General features: G+C 60.2%; 1 protein-coding gene across 1 annotated transcript; it reads left to right on the top strand.

Moving 5' to 3' along the window:
- The first annotated feature begins 4,312 nt into the window (after nt 1-4,312).
- CHST13 (carbohydrate sulfotransferase 13) lies at nt 4,313-18,087 on the top strand. The gene is made up of 3 exons (XM_072942019.1): nt 4,313-4,427; nt 13,418-13,500; nt 17,104-18,087. Exons 1-3 carry the CDS (start codon nt 4,343-4,345, stop codon nt 17,947-17,949), a joined length of 1,014 nt encoding a protein of 337 aa, XP_072798120.1. The 5' UTR covers nt 4,313-4,342; the 3' UTR covers nt 17,950-18,087.
- Nucleotides 18,088-18,592: the final 505 nt, after the last annotated feature.

The raw sequence follows: 18,592 nt of genomic DNA, 5'->3' as shown, positions 1-18,592 counted from the left end.
GTGACGACCGGGTGAGCATCTGTTTGTCCTGTTAGAGAGGCATCGGCCCCGAGGGCTGTGCTCCAGAGGACACAGCGTAGGGAGCTGGTGGGGTCTCATGTTGGGGTGCACCCTGTGGTCTAGTGGGGGAGTCACGCCAGGCAGGTGTTGTGGGGCTTGTGTCTTGATGCTGCAGGACCGTGTGAGACTGAACCTGGCACAGAGGTGGTGCCCCTTGGACCCCTCCTCCCTGCCACCTGGGTGGCAGGTGGGGCAGGAGCCCACCTGCTGGCAGGTGTACCCTCCTTGGCTCCCAGTGAGGTGCACACCCCCGCCCCTTCCCAAAGCTCTGTGTGGAGGGTCTGCCTGGAGGGGGCTCTCCCCCCAACCCCAGTGACAGCCCTGCAGGAAGGGCTGGCCCATTGACCCCCACAGGGATGGGGCAGCTGGGACCCAGGTGCCACGTGCACAGCCAGGAAGCGGCCCTGGGGAGGCGACACATCTGGGTGTGAAGCCAGCTCAGCTGCCGGCCAGCCCCGTGGCCTTGGGCCCTGTCCCAAATCACACAAGCAGGTGCGGGAGGCATAGGTTGGGGAGATAAGCACCCTCTGCTTGGAAAGGCGCGTGAGCGGGACAGCCGCCCCCACCTAGTGTTTGCTCCTCAGAGCACAGACGTCACTGGCCCAGTTTACAGGTCTGGAAACAAGGCAAGGGAGGCCGGGGGCTCGTCCAAGGCCACAGCTAGTTCCGGTGGAGCTGGGATTTGGACCCTTGGCGCCCAGTCTGGCCCCCACTGGCGCAGTGTGGTACTGCTACTGCGTCCACGCAGCGGGGAGGTGGCCTAGGGTGGGGGGCGGCAGAGACGCAGGCAGGCGAGCTCTCACAGCGTTGGTCACTGGCAGCTGGGCAGCGACCCGGCCAGGCGCCACTGCAGGCTCTGGGGACAGACCCCAGACTCCGCCCCGCCCAGGCCTGAGCTACACATACCAGGACGCCCTCTGCCCAAGGCTGCTTCTGCTTCCACGATCCAGAGCCTCTTCCGCTCGGAGGGGGCTGGAAGGCTGGGGAATCCACAGCCCCCTCCCACCTGCCAGGGGCAGCCTGCAGCCAACATCCGTGATGGATAAACGCCCCAGCTCCCTCTCTCCTGGCAGGGGCGGGTGGGGCGGTAACTCCGCCGGCCCCAGCAGGACTGGGCTGAGCGGCCCCCAGGGCGTCCCCACTTCACTCCCTGCTCCCCCAACACACAGCCCTCGACAGACTGGCTGTGCCAACACCTCCCCTTGGGATTTGCTTCTGGGGGAGGCGTCAAGAGGAGCCGGGAGTCTAACAGTTTTTGTGAACTCTCCTAATTTTTAAATATTTGCAACCAATTAAAAGCATTTTCCATTGTCCTGAACAGAAGAGTGGATTGTATCGTGTCAGTGTCCTAGTGGTGACCCTGTGTTACAAATGGCAAGACATTGCTTCCAGGGAACAAGGCACTGGGTCTCACCTACTAACTCTTAATAACTGCATGTGAATCTGCAAGGATCCCAACACAAATAGTCTAATTTTTTAAACATTTTTTTAATGAAGGGAGGTAATTAAATTTATGTATTTAGTAGAGGTACTGGGAATTGAACCCAGGACCTCATGCATGCTAGGCATGCACTCTACCACTGAGCTATACCCTCCCCCCAAATAGTCTAATTTTTAAACATTGTACGAGCTGTTTAAAGACCTGGGATCTCACAGATGTGAAATACGGCAGATGGGTAGGTTCAAGCCTGGCTATACTACTCATGAGCTGTGTGTCCTTGGGTAAGTTCCTTAGCCTCTCTGTGCCTCCATGTCCTAGTCTGAAAAATGAAAGCAGTAACAGTAGCTACCTCATGGGCTGCGTCTGAGGATTAAACAAGATAACACAAGCAAAGCAAAGGTCTCAGAACAGCACCTGCACAGAATCAGCACCAGATAAGACGTTACTTCTCTGATTGTTGCCTCTATCCAAAAAGCAAGGAACGTAGCAACGTACGTAGTCCAGAAAGCAAAGAAATGTGTACACTTGGGCACGGACTATCTGAAGGACACACAGGGACCTGGGGGTGCTGGGGGGACGGAGACCCCTCACTGTGAACCCACACCTTCAGAGCACTAAATGCCGTTGAAACCACACCCTTCCCAATGAGTAATTTTATGTTACGTGAGTTTCGCCTTAGTTCAAAAGAACTCCGGTGGTTTTGAATTTTGCTCCATGGACAAACGCAATAAATAAAACTTTTAAACTAATAAGGAGTAAAAAAGGGGCAGGCAGGCCCTCAGTTTGTGCCTCCCCGGGCCTCAGCCCTCAGGCTCCGGTGCTGGACGGGGCCTGTCCCACTGGAACCATTGAGAGCCTGCCTGTCTCCCCACCAGTCACTCCAGGGGTACTCCACTCCTGTCCTGGCAGCCAGCACCGCATAGCCCAGCCCCACCCCTGGGCACCCCCAACCCAGGCCACACTGGACCCCCATCTCTGCCACATCACTGGCGGGCCCATGTGGCCTTCCTGGGCCAGGCAGGACTTCTGCCCCTTGGGCCATCAACCTAGCCCCAGCTTCCCTCCTTCCCCTCCAACCACCCTGCCCCTGGGTGCCTTCCCTGAGCCACCCTGACCCCTGACCCCTACCTTCAAAAGGGAGCCTGGACCCAGAGAACTCGCACCCTGGTCCACACCCTTCACGTCTCCCACAGGCAGCACCAGCCTCCGCCCCGTCCCGCCGAGTCCCCGACTCCTGGCCACCACTCGAGGTCCATCAGCAACACAGCTGTAGACTTAGAACCGCCCACACCCCAGCCCACGACACACAGGGATGGGGACACCTTGTCTGCCTCTGACAATCCACTTGGCGGCCCCAGAGCCTCCGGGCGGCCTCCAAGGACTTTCCTGGACCAGACGGGCTGAGATGTTGTCCTCAACTTTGGCCACCAGGTGGCAGCACAGGGACCACCAGGGCTGGGACTCTTACAGAGAGGTCGGTCCTAAGGCAGGTGTGGGGACGATTTGGGGCCACCTAAGGTCTGGATAACCAGGAATCCCAGTTCTGGGCCCAGAGCAGCAGCGACCCTACCTGTAGGCCGTTCTGGGAGTGAAATGGACACTCCCCAAGGCTGTCTGTACAGGTTGCCCGCAAAGCCATACACGGAGCTCTGGTTTACCTGTGAGCTGTCTCCCCTCCCCCAGCATCAGCATTTGGAGCCATAGCTTTAATTTTATTTACTTAAAATTCTTCTTTAAATAGATCTTTGAAACTTAAATAAATGTAATGGGAAGGAATTTTTGTATAACTGCCTTAACAGAAAGCAGAGTCACTTGCCAGAACAGGCAGTAACTGTAAAAAATAATCACCAACGTCAAGTTCTCAGATGGCACTCACTCAGCACCAGACGCTGTTCCAAACATCTTCCGTGTCTCATTTAGTTCCCACAGCGCGATGAGGTGTGTCCCTCCCCTTACACAGAGAACTGGGGCACAGAGGTTGGGCAACCTTCCTGATCTCACAGTGGGTAGGTGGCACCAGAAGGGCTGAAATCACCAGATTCTTCAACTGCAATTAAAAAACGCACACTTTCCGACGTATTCGGTATTGGGTCAAGCACGCGCGCACGCGCGCACACACACGTGCACACCACCAGCTGTCCCCTTGGGTGCTCTGGGGAGCATGAACTGAGACCCCCCATCACCTTCTGGCGTCTGGCCGGGACCTGCAGTAGCTGGGATCCAGGCAGGACCTGGAGACCCCCGTGGAAAACAAGGCTACAGGATGGGCCTGGGGGAAGGAATGGGTGCCTTTGGGCCTGATTCTGAGGGCGGGAGGGTCCGGGGGAGTCATGCACAGGCGGCCGCTGCCCTAAGCCAGCCCCTGGACCCCTGCAGGTAAGGCAGCCGAGAGACAAGGGGGCATAGTGCTCCCCGGACCCGCCCACCCGCCACCGTGACAAGGCTTCTCGGTCTCCGGTAGAGGACGGCGCCCCTGCGCGAGCGAAAGGGGGCAGAGCCGCGCCCTCCACCCAGCCTCCATCCTTAGCGCCCTGGACCGCCGCCAGGCTGGCCGCCCCGCTGGATCGGGTCGGGGGAGGCTGGCAGACTGGACGAGCGAGGCCCGCCGACCGGCCCTCGCCCACCTGCCGACTCAACAGTCGGCCGCCTCGCCCCCGCCACCCCCGAGCCGCGCGAAGGCGGGTGTAGGGGCGGTCCCGGGTCGGGTCCAGGTCGGAGACTAGCCCGTGGGCGGGCCTGGGCTCGGGGGCGGGCCCGGAGGCGGGCCCCGGGTCCTGCTCCCAGTCTGGGCCCGCCCTGCTGCCCTGACAGACCCCGCGGACTGCTGCGCACCGGGCAAGCATGGGGAGGCGCTGCTGGAGGCGGCGCGCGCTCGCGGCCGCGTGCCTGGTCGCCGCGCTCCTGCTTCTGAGCGCCCTGCGCCCCGGTGAGTGACCGCCGGTCCCGGGGCCGCCCACGGGCGGCCGGACCCCCGACGGGCTGGGGGCTCTGCGGGCTCCTCCCGGGCTGGGGACAGGGGTGGGTGAGCTCAGAAAGGCTCCGGCCGCCCCGCCAGTGTCCCGGCTCCCCGCGAGGGTCTTGCCGCGCCCCCCCGCCCCCCGAGTGTGGGTCTCCCGAGGCCCGGGGACGTGAGAGGGGATGATTCTCCAGAAGCCTGCGCCCGGGGACCGGGTGAGTGGCGAGTGGCGGAGGCGCTCCGCCCGCCCTGGAAGGCAGCCTCAATGGCCGCGCCGTCACCCCACTCCCCCTAGCGCCCGGAAGCCCCCGGGTCCGCGGCCGGCGCGCGGGTGGGAAAACTGGACCCGCCGGCTCCGGGGGCGGCCCCTCCGCGCACGGGCGCTGCGCCCTGGAGCGCCTGCTCCCAGCAAGGTTCACCCTGGAAAAGACTGCGGTCCTGAGCCCCCACCTCACGGTCTGGGGGAGAAACTGAGGCCGCCGGTCGTGCCCGCCACGCAGGGCTTAGACCTCACCCACCGGAGGGGCTGAGGAGCCCGGTCCGAGGCCTGTTCAGACCTCTAGCTCTGGTTGCCATTTCCTGGTGTGAGTGTGAGTGGCTGTGTGTGTGTGCGTGAGTGTGTGTGTGCTGCGGGGTCTGCATCTCCTCCCACCCCCTGGGGGCTCTTTGACAATCCCTGGAGCACACCTCTTTGTGGCCTGGCAGACAGGGTCCAGGAAAAAGTAGCCATTTCCCAGGGTCCGGGCGGCCCCAGAGACGAGGCTGTGGAGGCTGTTGGCGAGGCAGCACTGCCCCACCTGGCTGGGTCTGAGTTGGTGGATGAGGGTCATTCCACAGCCTTACCTGCTGGGTGCCCTCCCTGCCCTCTCGGGGCCACAGGACCCCACCTATAAATGGGCTGCTCAGGATTTCCTGACAGGGCTCTGGGAGGTGGAGTTAATGGGAGCAGTCCCCAGCCTCTTCATGGAGCCGGGGTGGCGAGGTGCCCCCTCTATGCTGGGGCAAGGGGCTTCCTTCCTTGGGCTAGGGGCCAGGTGAGCCGGGCTTTGGAGTCTCTGCGCAGTCACCCTGCCGCTCCCACTGTCCCCTCTATGTCTGGACACAGCCGCCCAGACCTGGACATCTCCCCAAGCCCATGGGAGGGGGCCCAGATCAGGCTGTCCATCCTCTGCCCATTTGAGAGCTGGCTGGCCATTAGGGGTGGTGCTCCTGGCTCATGGCAGGGGTTAGCTGAGCAGAGGGTCCCCCAGCCCAGTGTGGGCTGTGGTCCTAGTGTCTGTGGTCACGACACTCTGTCCACCCAGCCTTTCGAAGACAAATTTTGACCAGGACCTGGGCACGGCAGGGCATGGTGGTTCCCAGCTCCCAGGGTCCAGCCCCCAGTGTGGGGAGAGAGCGAACCCAGAGCGTCGGGACCCAGTGTGTGAGGTGGGCGCCGGAAGTGTCTGCAAAGGAGTAGGCAGGTTCAGGGACCGCGTGAGAGTTGGGTGTCTCCGTGTCTTCCCTGCCTGGACACTCCCTCCTGCCACACCCTCCCCCAGCAGGTTTGGGAGATGGGGAACAAACCAAGGTGACATCATCTGTGCTTCAGTCCTTCTGACCTCCTCCCTCTTCTGCAGGGACTCCCAGTCACCTGCTTAACCTCTACCCAGGCCGTACCCCACCTGAGCTACACCTGTGACACCAATATCCTTGGCCATGACCCTCTCACCCAGCAGCCTGGCCTTCCTGTGTCTGGTGTGGCGGACCCTTCTTGAGCCCTCTTTCCACTGCCCCAGACAGGGACGAGCTGTCTCTCTGCCTCCCAGAGCTCTCTTCTATTCCTTCTGGACCCTCAGACCTTTCTCCATGGACTGCTGCTGGCCACCAGAGCTAGGAGGGTGACCTCGGACAAGCCAACTTACCCTGCAGGCTCTTCTCCTGCCAAGCCCTGCGCTGGAGCCCCCGACCTCCAGGGCCAGGGAGGCTGTGCACGGTGGCTCTGCAGGCAGAGTAGACGGTGGGGAGACAACTGGGCAGGAAGCGTGGCCCCTCCGACCAAGGCCTCTGGAAACGCCCCAGTAGGGCCCTTGGCAGCGTGGCCCGAGTTGGAAGGGGGCGGACAGTGTGGCTCTATGGCCTCTGGCCTGGGAATAGGGCTCCGGGCCCAGGATGGTTGGGAGCCTCCTCGTCCAGGCAGGCGGGTCTCCAAAGCAGAAGTGGTCCTGCGATGGGCAGGGGACCCCTGAAAGGCTGCCATTCCAGGTTGGGGCTCCGCTGCCCCTCTTCTAGTGGGAAGTCTGGAGTGGCCCACCTGGTGCCCCTCAGGCCAAAGCTGACTAGCGCACAGGGTCCTGGGGTCGAGGAGGATGCCAGGGAAGGCGGGACAGCTGCCCAGGGCACTGCTGCCCTCAGCACCCCGCCATCCCCGTGCCCTCCCATGCTTGGCGTCCCCGGCAGCCTGCCTGGTGGTGTGGCCGCGTCTGTGTGATGCCCTTCACCACGTGTTCGCCGGCACCTGCTCGTTCCAGCGTCTGTCTGGGCTGGGACAGAGCGTGCTGATAGACTGCCCTCCCAGAGCTGCTGCTTTAACATGAAAAGCCCAGATCTCCAGGGTGCACCTTCTGCTGCCAGAGGCACACCCAGGGAGAGCCATGACATTGCTACCTTGGGTCCCCACCCCTGCTGGTCCGCAGGGGCCTTGCTGGGTGCTGGAGCTACCCCACCCCCACCCCGCTCTGACCTCCAACCCCTTCCCGGTTCACAGGGCTGAGCACCTTTCCTGCTATTGGAAATCAAGGGTGTTTCTCTTAGAGCCAGGCTGGGCCTCTGTCCACTTCCAGGGGACCCTAGGGTTGGGGGAAGGAAGGGAGTATGAGGAGGGAAGTTGGGTAGGGGGTTTGTTGCCAGGGGGCCCACCCCCCCTTCTGGGCTGGACTGCTGGCCTCCTCTTCCTCCGGGACACACCCCTTCCCTTAGGGCCCCGCTTCCTGTCTAAGGTCCACGGGCGATGTGTGCTAACTGGGACCTTCACAGCTCTGCCCAGTGGGGCCCCTGACTCCTTCCCAGTCCGGGCCCTGGGACTCATCGCGGGGAAGGCTCAGAGACAGGGAGCCCCCAGAGGGCATTCGACTCAGACCCAAACGAGCTGCTCTCAGGCATGGATGGACCCAGGGGCTCCAGGTCTAGCTTCTCTCTGATACTCCCAGCTTCCCAGGCAGAGGGCGGGTCCTTTACCCATGGCTCCAGCCAGGGCCCCAGGGATGGGCTGGTCACGCGTGCTCGCCTCTGAGCCAACTGCTGTGGCAGAAAGGGACGTGAGGCTCCGATTGGCCAGGCCTGGCCACATGTCTGCCCACCAGCTGTGGGAAGGGGGCACCTATCAGAAGTACATGAAGGGAGCAAGCAGGTTTGCTCCTGCAGGGAAATCGGATGTGCTGCCAAACGGAGGGAGGAGGCTCTGGAAGCCCGGGCAAGAGAAGCAGCGTGCTGCCACCGCTCTCCTGCGCGCCAGAGGGCGCCCAGCTCTGCGGCTCCTCCTTGGCCTCCAGAGAGTAAAGGCCGCATGATGGAAGAAGGCTCTCGGGTCAGTAGAAGGAAGTGGCTCGCTCAAGGCCACCCGCTAGGAGTGTGGGTGCTAGGACTCAAGTCCCTTGCGCCTTCTGCTCCACAGGCCAGGGGTACTGGGGTTGGGCTTTGAAGGCTGCCCAGGAGCCTACGAGGTGGGGAGGGAGGAAAGGGACTCACAGGCACAGGGAGTGGCACAGAGGAGTGTGGAGGAGCAAAGGGGCCTGAGGGGTGTGTGTGGGCGGAGCTCAGGGCTCATGAGAGGGATGGCCACGTGGGGGCTGGCAAGGTGCTATAGGTTGGGCCCCAGCATAAGCGGCCTTGAATGGCCTGCGAGGAATTGGGGTGCTGTCCCTATGGCCAGGAAGGGCCATCAGTCCTTAACTAAATGGTCACAGGAGGTGAGGCACAGGGGTTGTAAGAAAAGAAGACAGCCCCCTCCTTACAGAGCTGACTTTCCAGAGGGACAGCCAGATGTCGGCCCACACACACACCAGATGATGCCAGCAGTAACGAGGGCCGTGAGTGGAGACCCTTCACTGGAGAGGCCCTCTTTCTGGAGGGACGTTTGAGTTGAGAGCCGGACAATGAGGAGCATCCCAGGCAGACGGAGTCAGTGCAAAGGCCCGGAGGTGCAGGCACCCACGTGTTCACCCACTCGGGGAGGCCAGTGTGGCTGGAGCTGCGTGAGGGAGCAGGGAAGTGGTGGCGAGCCGGGAGGGGCCCTGGAAGGAACTGGGATTGCTGTTAGCCTGTGGCAAGCCACGTGGGTTTAAGGTTGCCAGGAAGCTGGTGAGGAGACTCCTGTGGTGGTCCTGGGCGGGGTGGACACTGCTGCCCAGTCAGGGCCCCATTCCAGTGGGTCGTGGGGATCGCGAACAGAGTCTGAATTTTAAACACAGGTGGAGAGATCTCTACTTCTCTCAAAAAAGAGAAGAAGAAAAGGTGGGATTGCTCTGCTGGATCACCAGAGGGGGCATCCCTGCCCCGGGGCCCGCAGGTCATCCTGGGGACTGAACGGGCCGGGCAGCGCTGCTCCTGCCGTGCGGTCTTGCGACATGCGCCTGGCTGGAACTCATTAACCAGAGACCGTGTTGTGACCTCTGCCTCCTGGACAGGGCCCCACACAGGGCTCCCCCAGCGGTCCTTGGGGGCAGATGTGCCTGGACCACCAGCTGGGCTTCTCTGCTCTCGGCTTCCCTGTGCGGTGCGTCACCCAGCAGCCTGGGTGCCAAGGACGGGCAGGGTCGTGTGCAGGGCAGAGCGCGGCTTAGGGGCACAGTGGAGTTAAGGACACACTCACGCGCACCAGGGCCTGGGGGCAAACCTGTTTCTGGCCCTCACCTGCTGTGAGGCCTCCTCCTTGAGCCTCAGTTTCCCCATCTGTCAAATGGGAGTAATAACAGTTTCTACCGCCAGGAGTCAGCGTGTCAGTGAGCAAAGCATGGGCACGGTGCTCCCTGGCCTGAGTCTGTGGGCCTGGCCGCACCCAGTACTTCCTGTCCAGCTCCCCACCTCCCCACTGAGACCCGTGCAGCCCGGGCTCTTCCAGCCCACGTGCAGTGGGTGCTGGGGTGTTGGGTTGGTCCTCACACAGGCCCCCTGGGCTGGGACCCCGTGGGCATGGGCCCCGGGCTCTCCCCACTTGTGGGCAGCTCACCCTCTCCGCTTCCCTCCCCTCCACGCCCAGCAGGTTTGCTGTGAGCTGTTTCACATGCCCAGCTGTTTCCCTGCATGTCTGTTTCTCCTCCCGGTTGCTGTCCCGGCCCTTGTGTGTAGTTCTGTCTGTCCGTCTGTCTCAGCTCCCCTCAGCAGCCCCACCTTCCTCCCGCCACTCTCCCGGCTCTGTCCTTCTCTCTCTCTAACCTCTTGCTATTTTTGTTTCCTTTTCTAAGCAGAACCCGCCTGCGGTTTTGCCTGTGGCTGCTCTGGGCTGGCCCAAGCCCACCCCCCCACCCCCCACCCCCGCCATGAGATCAGGCCTGCCTGCCTGGCTCTCCTGGCCTGTCTGCTCCGTGGTGCCTCTGGTAGGGGGGCCTGGGACCTGGAGCCAGTGGAGGGGCTGGGGGGGCAGAGACGCAGGCAAGAGGGCCTGGGCCATGGGAGTGGAGGCTGCAGGCTGCCTCCACACGGCGAGTTGGGGGCTGAGCTGGGGCGACCCCTACCCGCAGAGCCCTGGCCTCCATCCGTGCGGGGTTGAGGGCTGGACCCAGGGAGTCCAAGGCATTCCCCTCAGACCCTGCTAGACCCATCTGACCCCCTGCCCAGCCAGCCTGCCCACCCTGTGGGACCACGGTTCTGCTCTGCACGGTGGCCGGGGTGGCACTGGGCAGGGTGGCCAGCCCTGTAATCACTGGCCTCAGCTATTCTGGGCCTCTGGCCCTCCACCCACTGGCTCCCAGGGTCTGGTGGGGGACCCAGTGTCCTGCAGGCTGTGGTCTGGCCAGGAAACAGGCCCACACAAGGCCTGCTGCTTCCAGAAGGCTGGGTGCTGGGCCCAGGGCAGAGACGGCCTGGCTTTGCTCACCCTCCACCCCCACCACCCCAGTGGGCACCAGCCCTTCCTCAGTCCCCAGCTGTGTCCCCTAGGGGAGCTCATCCCCTCCCTGCAGGGCAGCACGGTGGACCCCTCCTCCCAGGGCCGTGCACAGAGCTGTGTGAGGGTAGTGCCCGGGGCTCCCAGGGCCACTGCACCTGGGCCCCGCCCCTAGGGCCTCCCCGTACCCTGAGGGGCCAGCCAATCGCGCTGCCTTCTCTGTCAGCTCATCTGATGCCAGCGACTTTCCTGGGATGTGTCCAGCTGCCAGGAGACAGAGGTTCACGTCTTGGGACCATGATGACCCCATGACACAGGCTCGCCCTGAGGGCCTAACTCCTCCACGTGCCTTGGTCACAGGAGAGCCCAGACCTTGTTCTGGGGACACTGGAGTGGGAGGGCCCTGAGGCGGCCTGGACTGTGGCTGTCAGGTGCACATGGAGGGCTCTGGAGGTTTCATTCATCAAACAGCCTCCACCAGGCTTTGCTCGCAGCAGTTCTGTGTGTCCCGGACCAGCAGAACATTGCTGGACGGTCAGAAATGCAGATTCCTGGGCCCGCTCCAGACCTGCTGAGCCGGAACCTCAGCGTGGGGGCCCAGCTCTCTATGCTGCAACAGCCCAGGCCCGCGAGCATTTGACAACACCGCCTGTGGTCAGGTTGCCGACAGATCAGTTCATCAAATTGTCCAAGTTTATTTGTTTGCCAAAAACTTGTCTTAAGGAAAACTCTTGGATCTTGGCAGCATTTTAAAGACTCTTCATTGTGTTGAAAGCCAAGGATCCTGGAAAAATTCAATCTTCTTATGAATATACTATTTTCTCATATAATCTTGAATTCCTGAAGCCATTCTTCTTATGAATGTTCCATACTCTTACGAATTCAACAACTTACTGATACTCATTGAATATATTTACATTTGTAAACTAAATGTACATAAAATGTTCTTGGATATATTATTTTTTGATCAATATTTTTCTTTATTTTTACTGAGAGAATACTCTCATTCCATAAAATTCACTTTTCAGAGGGCACGATTCGGTGGTTTTTAGCATAGTAAAAGCTGTGCAATGTCACCACTGTGTATTTCCAGAACGTCACATCAGCAGTGCCCCCCGGAGCCGTGGGACCACTCATGTGCTGTCTGTCTCTATGGAATTGTCTGCTCAGGACACTTCGTGTGGGTGGAGCCAAACACCACCCAGGCTCTTGTGACTGGCTTTTTTCACCCAGTACCATGGTACAAGGTCACCCACGTGGTGGCAGGTGGCAGGTCTTCATTCATTTGTACGCCATTATGTGTGTTAGCTGTGGGTTCTTCCCAGATGGCCTTGATCAGTGTGATGAAGTTCCTGTCAACTCCCAGTTTTAGTTTCTCACCATGAAAGGTACTGGATTTTGTGCAGTTTTTTCTGCACGTACTGATGATCACACGGCTTTTTCTTTATCCTATTAATACGGTGTATTGCCTTGGTTGATATTTGCATGTTGAGCCATCCTTGCCTTCCTGGAATGAGTCTCACTTGGCCATGGTGTACAACCGTTTTTATATGCTGATGGACTCACAGCATCGGTATTTTGTAGAGGATTTCGCATCTATATTCGTAAGAGACATTGGTATATAGCTTTCCTTCCTTGGGACAGTCTTCATTTGATTTTGGTGTCAAGGTAATACTGGGCTCATATAATGAACTGAGAAGTGTTCCTTTCTTTCTTTTTGTTGGTTGGTTTGTTTTTTGAAGAATTTGGAAGAGATCGGTGTTAATTTTTCCTTAAATATTTAGTAATGTTCACCAGTGAAGCCATCTGATCCTGGGCTTTTCTTTGTGGGAATTTTTTTAAATGATTAATTGCATTTCATTACTTCTCATATGTCTACTGAGATTTCAGCAATCTGTGTCTTTCTAGAAATTCATCCATGTCATATAGGTTAAATTTGCTGTCGTACAGCTGTGCATATCACATGCTGACAGCCCTTTCTTATATTCTGTAAGGTCCAGTACTAACATCTCCTCTTTTACCTCCACTTTTAGTAATTTGAGTCTTCATTCTTTTTTACCTTGGTCAGTCTATCCAGAGATTTTCCAATTTTGGTGATATTTTAAAAGACTGCATTTTATTTTATTAGTTTATTAAGTACAATCATAGTTAAGAAGAACACGATTGAGAAGCACAAGGTCATGAACCTACCCTTACTTACACTGACTATGTTACTAAGACTATGTTCACATTAATTAAATATGTTGGAGGATATTCCTTAGAAACACATTTTGAGTAGAAGAATAAGCTCAGAAAGCAGAGTTTCTGGTAGTTTTAGGAAGACTGAGGAATGCACAGCAATGAGACAAGAAGACAGCGTCCCTACCGATGGAGACCTCCAGCCTGGGGGCAGCAAAGCCTGCCTTTGCCAAGTGGTGACATACGCACCAGTGGGGGCCACCCGACTGGTCACCTGAGCTACCCCCAGACACCTGCAGCTTGGCCGTGTCCCCTCCAAGGCTGCCAGGATCTGGGGATGCTGACAGCAGCCAGCATGGCGACTGCAGGGCTCCATGAACGTGGGCTGGCGGGGGGAGGGGCGGGGAGGAAGACAGACAGAGGTGGGTGAGGCTGGTGGTCCGGGCGTTCCCAGGGGCTGTGGTTTCCCCATCCCTTCTCGTCCCCTCTTGCCTGGCACCCTCCAACCTCGGAAGGCAATACTCGCGGGCAGGAGGGACCTGTCGTGCCCCTGCACGCCGCCTGCCCCCAGAGGCAGGCAGGACACGGAGGGGAGCTGAGCCCTAGAGGTGGGCCAGACGCGCCCGGGGGAGCAGGCCGGGTCCCCGGGCCGTGGCCAGCCTGCCTGGAGCACCAGCGACCCTTCTCCCTTCGCCCCCAGGGCTTGAAGGCGGGGCTGCGGGCGCTGGCAGGCCTGGAGGCAAGAGCAGGAGTCCGCTGCAAAGGCTCTACGACCTAGACCAGGTAGGCAGACCCACCCTTCCCATCCAGGGCACCTCCTCTGCCTCCTGACCTGGAACCACAGAGCCCCATGCAGACCTGCGGTGGGCTGCCGCCACCAGCAGGCTCTGTCTCGGGAGAGGAGGCGGGGGCGGGCGGTCTCGGGGTCTCCAGCCGCCCACCTGCCCGCCACCAGACTGAGGCCACGCTCCGCACCAGCAGTTCCACGTGTGGTGGACTTGACAGTGGACTGTGTGCTGACCATAGCCAGAGGCAAAAATGAGTTCCCCCCACCACGCGTTTTAGTGCTGCTGCAACGAGAAATAGTTCGGGCATCCCTGGTCGTGGGCTGTTCACAGGCACACGGCCCCCTGGCTGGCCCCACATGGGCCTGTGAGGGCCACACATGCCCCCAACGCACATGGCTGTGCCACTGAGAGCCCCACGCCCAGCTCACACATCCCAACAGGCACATCCGGGACCCATGCAGACAGCATCATTGGGCACCTACTGTGTTCAGGCTGGGCTCAGGACAGATGGATTCGCGGTGAGCAGATCGGCTGGGCCCTGCCCTCACACAGAACAGAACAATCTGACCCCAAGTGCTGACCATGCACCAGGCTCTCGGGTTCTGCCAGCGCGTGCAGGCCTCACGACAGCGCTGTAAGATGGGGCGTCGTTACCCCGTTTACAGATGAGGAGGCAGGCCGGGGGGCCAAGGGCCCTGAGAAAGTCACAGAGCTAAAAGAACTCGAGCCAGGCTAAGGGTCAGGCAGCTGGGTCCGGCCAGGCTGGCGAGGATGAGGGCTGTGGCTGTAGAATTCGGCCCTAGACTGGCAGGCACAGCCCTGGCTTCTGAGTCCCAAGACCTTGGCTGTGGGGCCCCTGGACACAGTTTGGAGTTCCAGCTTCCCTACTTGAGAGCTGCGGGCAATGCAGTTCCTCTGAGCCTCAGTTTTCTCATCTGTAAAATGGGAATAGCATTGAGGGTCTTGGTATTCATGGGGCTGCAAGCAACAGAAAAGCTAACAGGCCAATTGAAGCCATCAGGACAGTCACTGCTCACTTCTCAATGCTCAAAGACTAGTAGCCCCAAGGTACAGAAGACACATGCTGCCCTCCATCACCCTCTGGATGTTGACTTCTGTCAGAGACCTGTTGCCTTATGGCTGCAAGGTTACTGCCAGGGCTCCAGACATCTCCACATGGGACAGCATCCCACGGAGAAAGGAAGCAGGTAGGGAAGTTTTTTTTGTTTTTTGTTTTCCCTTCAGGAGCCTTTATTTTTTGTCCTGAAGGAGAGTCTTTCCTGGCAGCCATCCAGCAGACTTCCCCTTACATTGGCTTGGTCAGAACCAGGCCACATACCCAACCTGGACTCATCACTTTAGTGCAGGTGTTTGAGGCTGCTGTGACTGGTCCTTCCCTGAGGCTAACCAACAGTGTTCTGCTGGCCAGGAGGGGGTGACTGACAGGTGGATGGCCAACATTCTCTGCCACAAGAAACACATTGCTTTGTTTGGACGCCGAAAGCAGACCTTGGCTGTGGGGCCCCTGGACACAGCTTGCTCCTGGCACCCGGGCCGAGCCTGGCTTCTGAGGCCAATCATGTGAGTCAGTGCCTCCGAGGATGGGAACAGGACCCTCTGAGCGCCCTCAGCACCCCACAGCCATGGCTGAACCTGGCAGTCACCCCCACGGCGAGATCTGGAAAAAGTCAGGAGCATGAGGTCAGACATTCGGCGCCCCGAGAGGACCTGCCCCTCCCTCCCTCCCTCCCGCCCTGGCCCAGCGCCTCCCAGACGCGGTCCGGGCGTGTGTGCAGTGCTGAACACACCTCATCTACAGCCATTTCTCTATTTCACCTTTTCATTTTGGAAAATTCCAACCTACACAGAGGCAGAGAAGACAGCACAATGAGCCCTTGCGTCCCCACCCGGGCTGAACGGTGATCAACTTCCGTCCAGTCTCGCCTCATCAGACCCCTGTCCCCCGTGCCCATCTGGGATTATTCTGAAGCAAATCCCAGCCTTGTTGATTCTGTGACTATTTCGGTATAGATCTGAGGGACTTCCTACAACTCATCCCCCTTGAAACATTTTTATTTCCTGCCCCGCCCTCTTCAACCCCATGTGTGGCATGTCAAATCCTGCTCTACACTTCAGTGTCTTCACTGCAAGGATCTGCACATCTGCGGATATGTCTGAAGGCATCAGAAGCCCCCGCGCGCCTGCACGTGGATGCTCCCCACCCCCCAAGATGTGCCCTTGTGGGCCCACCGTTCCAGAGGCCGCTCCGGCCTCCTCTGACATGGAAACACCCTGAAGTCTTGTTTCTTAAGTGAGATTAACTACACACCTTACAGGTCACTCTTAAAGTGTGTGATTCGGTGGTTCTCGGCATATTTACAAGGCTGCACAACCATCACGATAATCTGGTTTCAGAACATTTCCATCACTCCTAGAAGGAACGCAGCACGCACCAGCATCCACTCCCCAGTCCCCCTCTCCCTGGCCCTGACAACTGCGATCTACTTCCGGTCTCTGTGGACCTGTTCTGGACATAGCACACAAGCAGAATCATACAACGTGTGGCCTTCCATGCCTGGCCAAGTCCACCTAGCGGCATGTTTGCAAAGTCCGTCAGTCCGGCAGTCGGAACATCACTCTTCTTCATGGCTGAGTAACACCCACCACATGGAGGACCACATACCACAGTCCATCCATCAGCTGGTGGACATTTGGGCTCTTCGCACTTTTTGGCCACTGTGAATAATGCTGCCATGAACATCTACGTACAAGTTCTTGTGCGATGCTCGCTTTTAGTTTTCCTGGGTAAACACCTGGGAGTGGAATTGCCGGGTCATATGCTTACTTTCTGAGGAGCTAAGAGCGCTTAGATCACTAGCCACCAAGGGGAAGGGTGGGGAGGGGAGGGTTAGTCTTGGAAGCCGGGACCCTATTTAGGGCAGAAAGGACCTGAAGAAAGAGGGGAGAGCCTGGGGGCAGCAGCTCGAGTCCCTGCGTGGCTGAGGCTGGCTGGGAGGTGCTGGGCGGGGCACTCTCCTCACGCACAGAGCTGCAAACTACACAGCAAGGTCCTGGCACCCAGGGAGGACCCTTGAGGGCCGGGTACACCCTGGATATCATTTCACAGAGGTGGGCCAGGCTCCCATAGGGCAAACTTCCTGCCCAAGCACTGGGGGTGGAATTTGTGGGGGTGGGAAAGAAATCAAGACTCAAAGGGTACGTGTCAACTCTTAAGTACCGACTCACCTCACTGTATTACTGAACAAAAAACATGCTGCCAGCCTGAGAGAGGCAGCATCTTCACCCCTATTCAAACGCAGTTACAGCTACTGTCTATACCCCTCCCTGCTTTCGGTCAACAGTGAGCAGACACTCCATTGGCGACCGCGGGTAGCACTCTGGCGTCACATTTCTTTACCAGGCTGACTCTGACGTCGCACCCTGGATCTCAGGCTCCCTGGGGCCCTGAGCGCCCACCACAGGATGAGTCACACCCTCCCACGCGCCCGGGCAAGGGTAGATCCCCCCCCCAACACACGCCCAGGCCCCTGGCGTGTGCCGCCCCAGCACAGCCCTGACCCGGCTCCTGTCGCCACAGGGCCCGCGCTCCGCCCTGGCCGAGGTGCACCGGCAGCGGCGCGACCTGCTGCGCCGCACCTGCAGCCGCCACACGCGCCGGCAGCGCCTGCTGCAGCCCGAGGACCTGCGGCACGTGCTGGTGGACGACGCGCACGGCCTGCTCTACTGCTACGTGCCCAAGGTGGCCTGCACCAACTGGAAGCGCGTGCTGCTGGCGCTGAGCGGCCGCGCGCCCCCCGACCCGCGCGCCATCCCCGCGCACGAGGCGCACGCGCCGGGCCGCCTGCCCTCGCTGGCCGACTTCAGCCCGGCCGAGGTCAACCGGCGCCTGCGGGCCTACCTGGCCTTCCTCTTCGTGCGCGAGCCCTTCGAGCGCCTGGCGTCCGCCTACCGCAACAAGCTGGAGCGGCCCTACAGCGCGGCCTTCCAGCGCCGCTTCGGCACGAGCATCGTGAGGCGCCTGCGGCCGCGCCCAGGCCCTGACGCGCTGACCCGCGGCCACGACGTGCGCTTCGCCGAGTTCTTGGCCTACCTGCTGGACCCGCGCACGCGCCGCGCCGGGCCCTTCAACGAGCACTGGGAGCGCGCGCACGCGCTCTGCCACCCGTGCCGCCTGCGCTACGACGTGGTGGGCAAGTTCGAGACGCTGGCGGAGGATGCGGCCTTCGTGCTGGGCCTGGTGGGCGCGCCCGGCCTGCGCTTCCCCGAGCCGCCGCCCCGGGCCCGGGCGGCCGCCACCCGCGACCGGGCCGCGCGCCTCTTCCGCGACATCAGCCCCTTCTACCAGCGGCGCCTCTTCGGCCTCTACAGGATGGACTTCCTGCTCTTCAACTACTCGGCCCCCTCCTACCTGCGGCTGCGCTAGCCCGGGGCCGCTCACTGGCTCGACCCTGGCGGGTCTGGGCGCAGCCGCCTCGGGGGGCCGGGCCCCTGCCCTGCCCTGCCCGCCGCTTGATGCTTGCTTCCCGGAAGCGCTCCGGCGGGCAAGTGCCTCCCCAGGACCTCTGGGTGGGGGTGAGGATTGGGTAAGGGTTTTTTAGGTCGTGAGAGCCTGTTTTTTGTCAACTCTGTCCCGGAACCTGTCCGCGGTGCAGGATTAGTACCCTGGCTCTGCGCAGCCCGGGGCCTATCCCAGGGCCCTCCCCGCCTCACCTGCCTGGTAAGGACAGCCCTGGCCAGGGAGAGGCGCCCTCCCTTCCGCCTTCCGCCTAGGAGTCCTGGGCCGGGAGCAGCTGGGGGCCCTGTTCTGGCCCCACCCTTGGTCTCGGTCTGGTCAGAGGCTAGGCTGTCCTGCGCCCAGGGTGCAGTAACGGTGGCAGGTTTTGTAAGACCTGGGGAGCTCATGGTTTTGAAATAAAGTGTTTTGTTACTTTCTGACATTTTGGAGTTTCTGTCTCATTTTGCCATTTGTTCAGGAGGCATGAGGCTGCCTGATCTTGAGCCTGGATCACCTTCACGGCAGCCTGCAGGTGTCACAGGCCAAATGGGGTGTGGTACAGGGAGGGGGC

The sequence above is a fragment of the Vicugna pacos genome, chromosome 17, assembly GCF_048564905.1.
Source record: "Vicugna pacos chromosome 17, VicPac4, whole genome shotgun sequence".
Lineage (NCBI taxonomy): Eukaryota > Metazoa > Chordata > Mammalia > Artiodactyla > Camelidae > Vicugna > Vicugna pacos.
The sequence above is the reverse complement of the archived record's forward strand: the minus strand, read 5'-3'. Positions and strand labels throughout refer to the sequence as shown.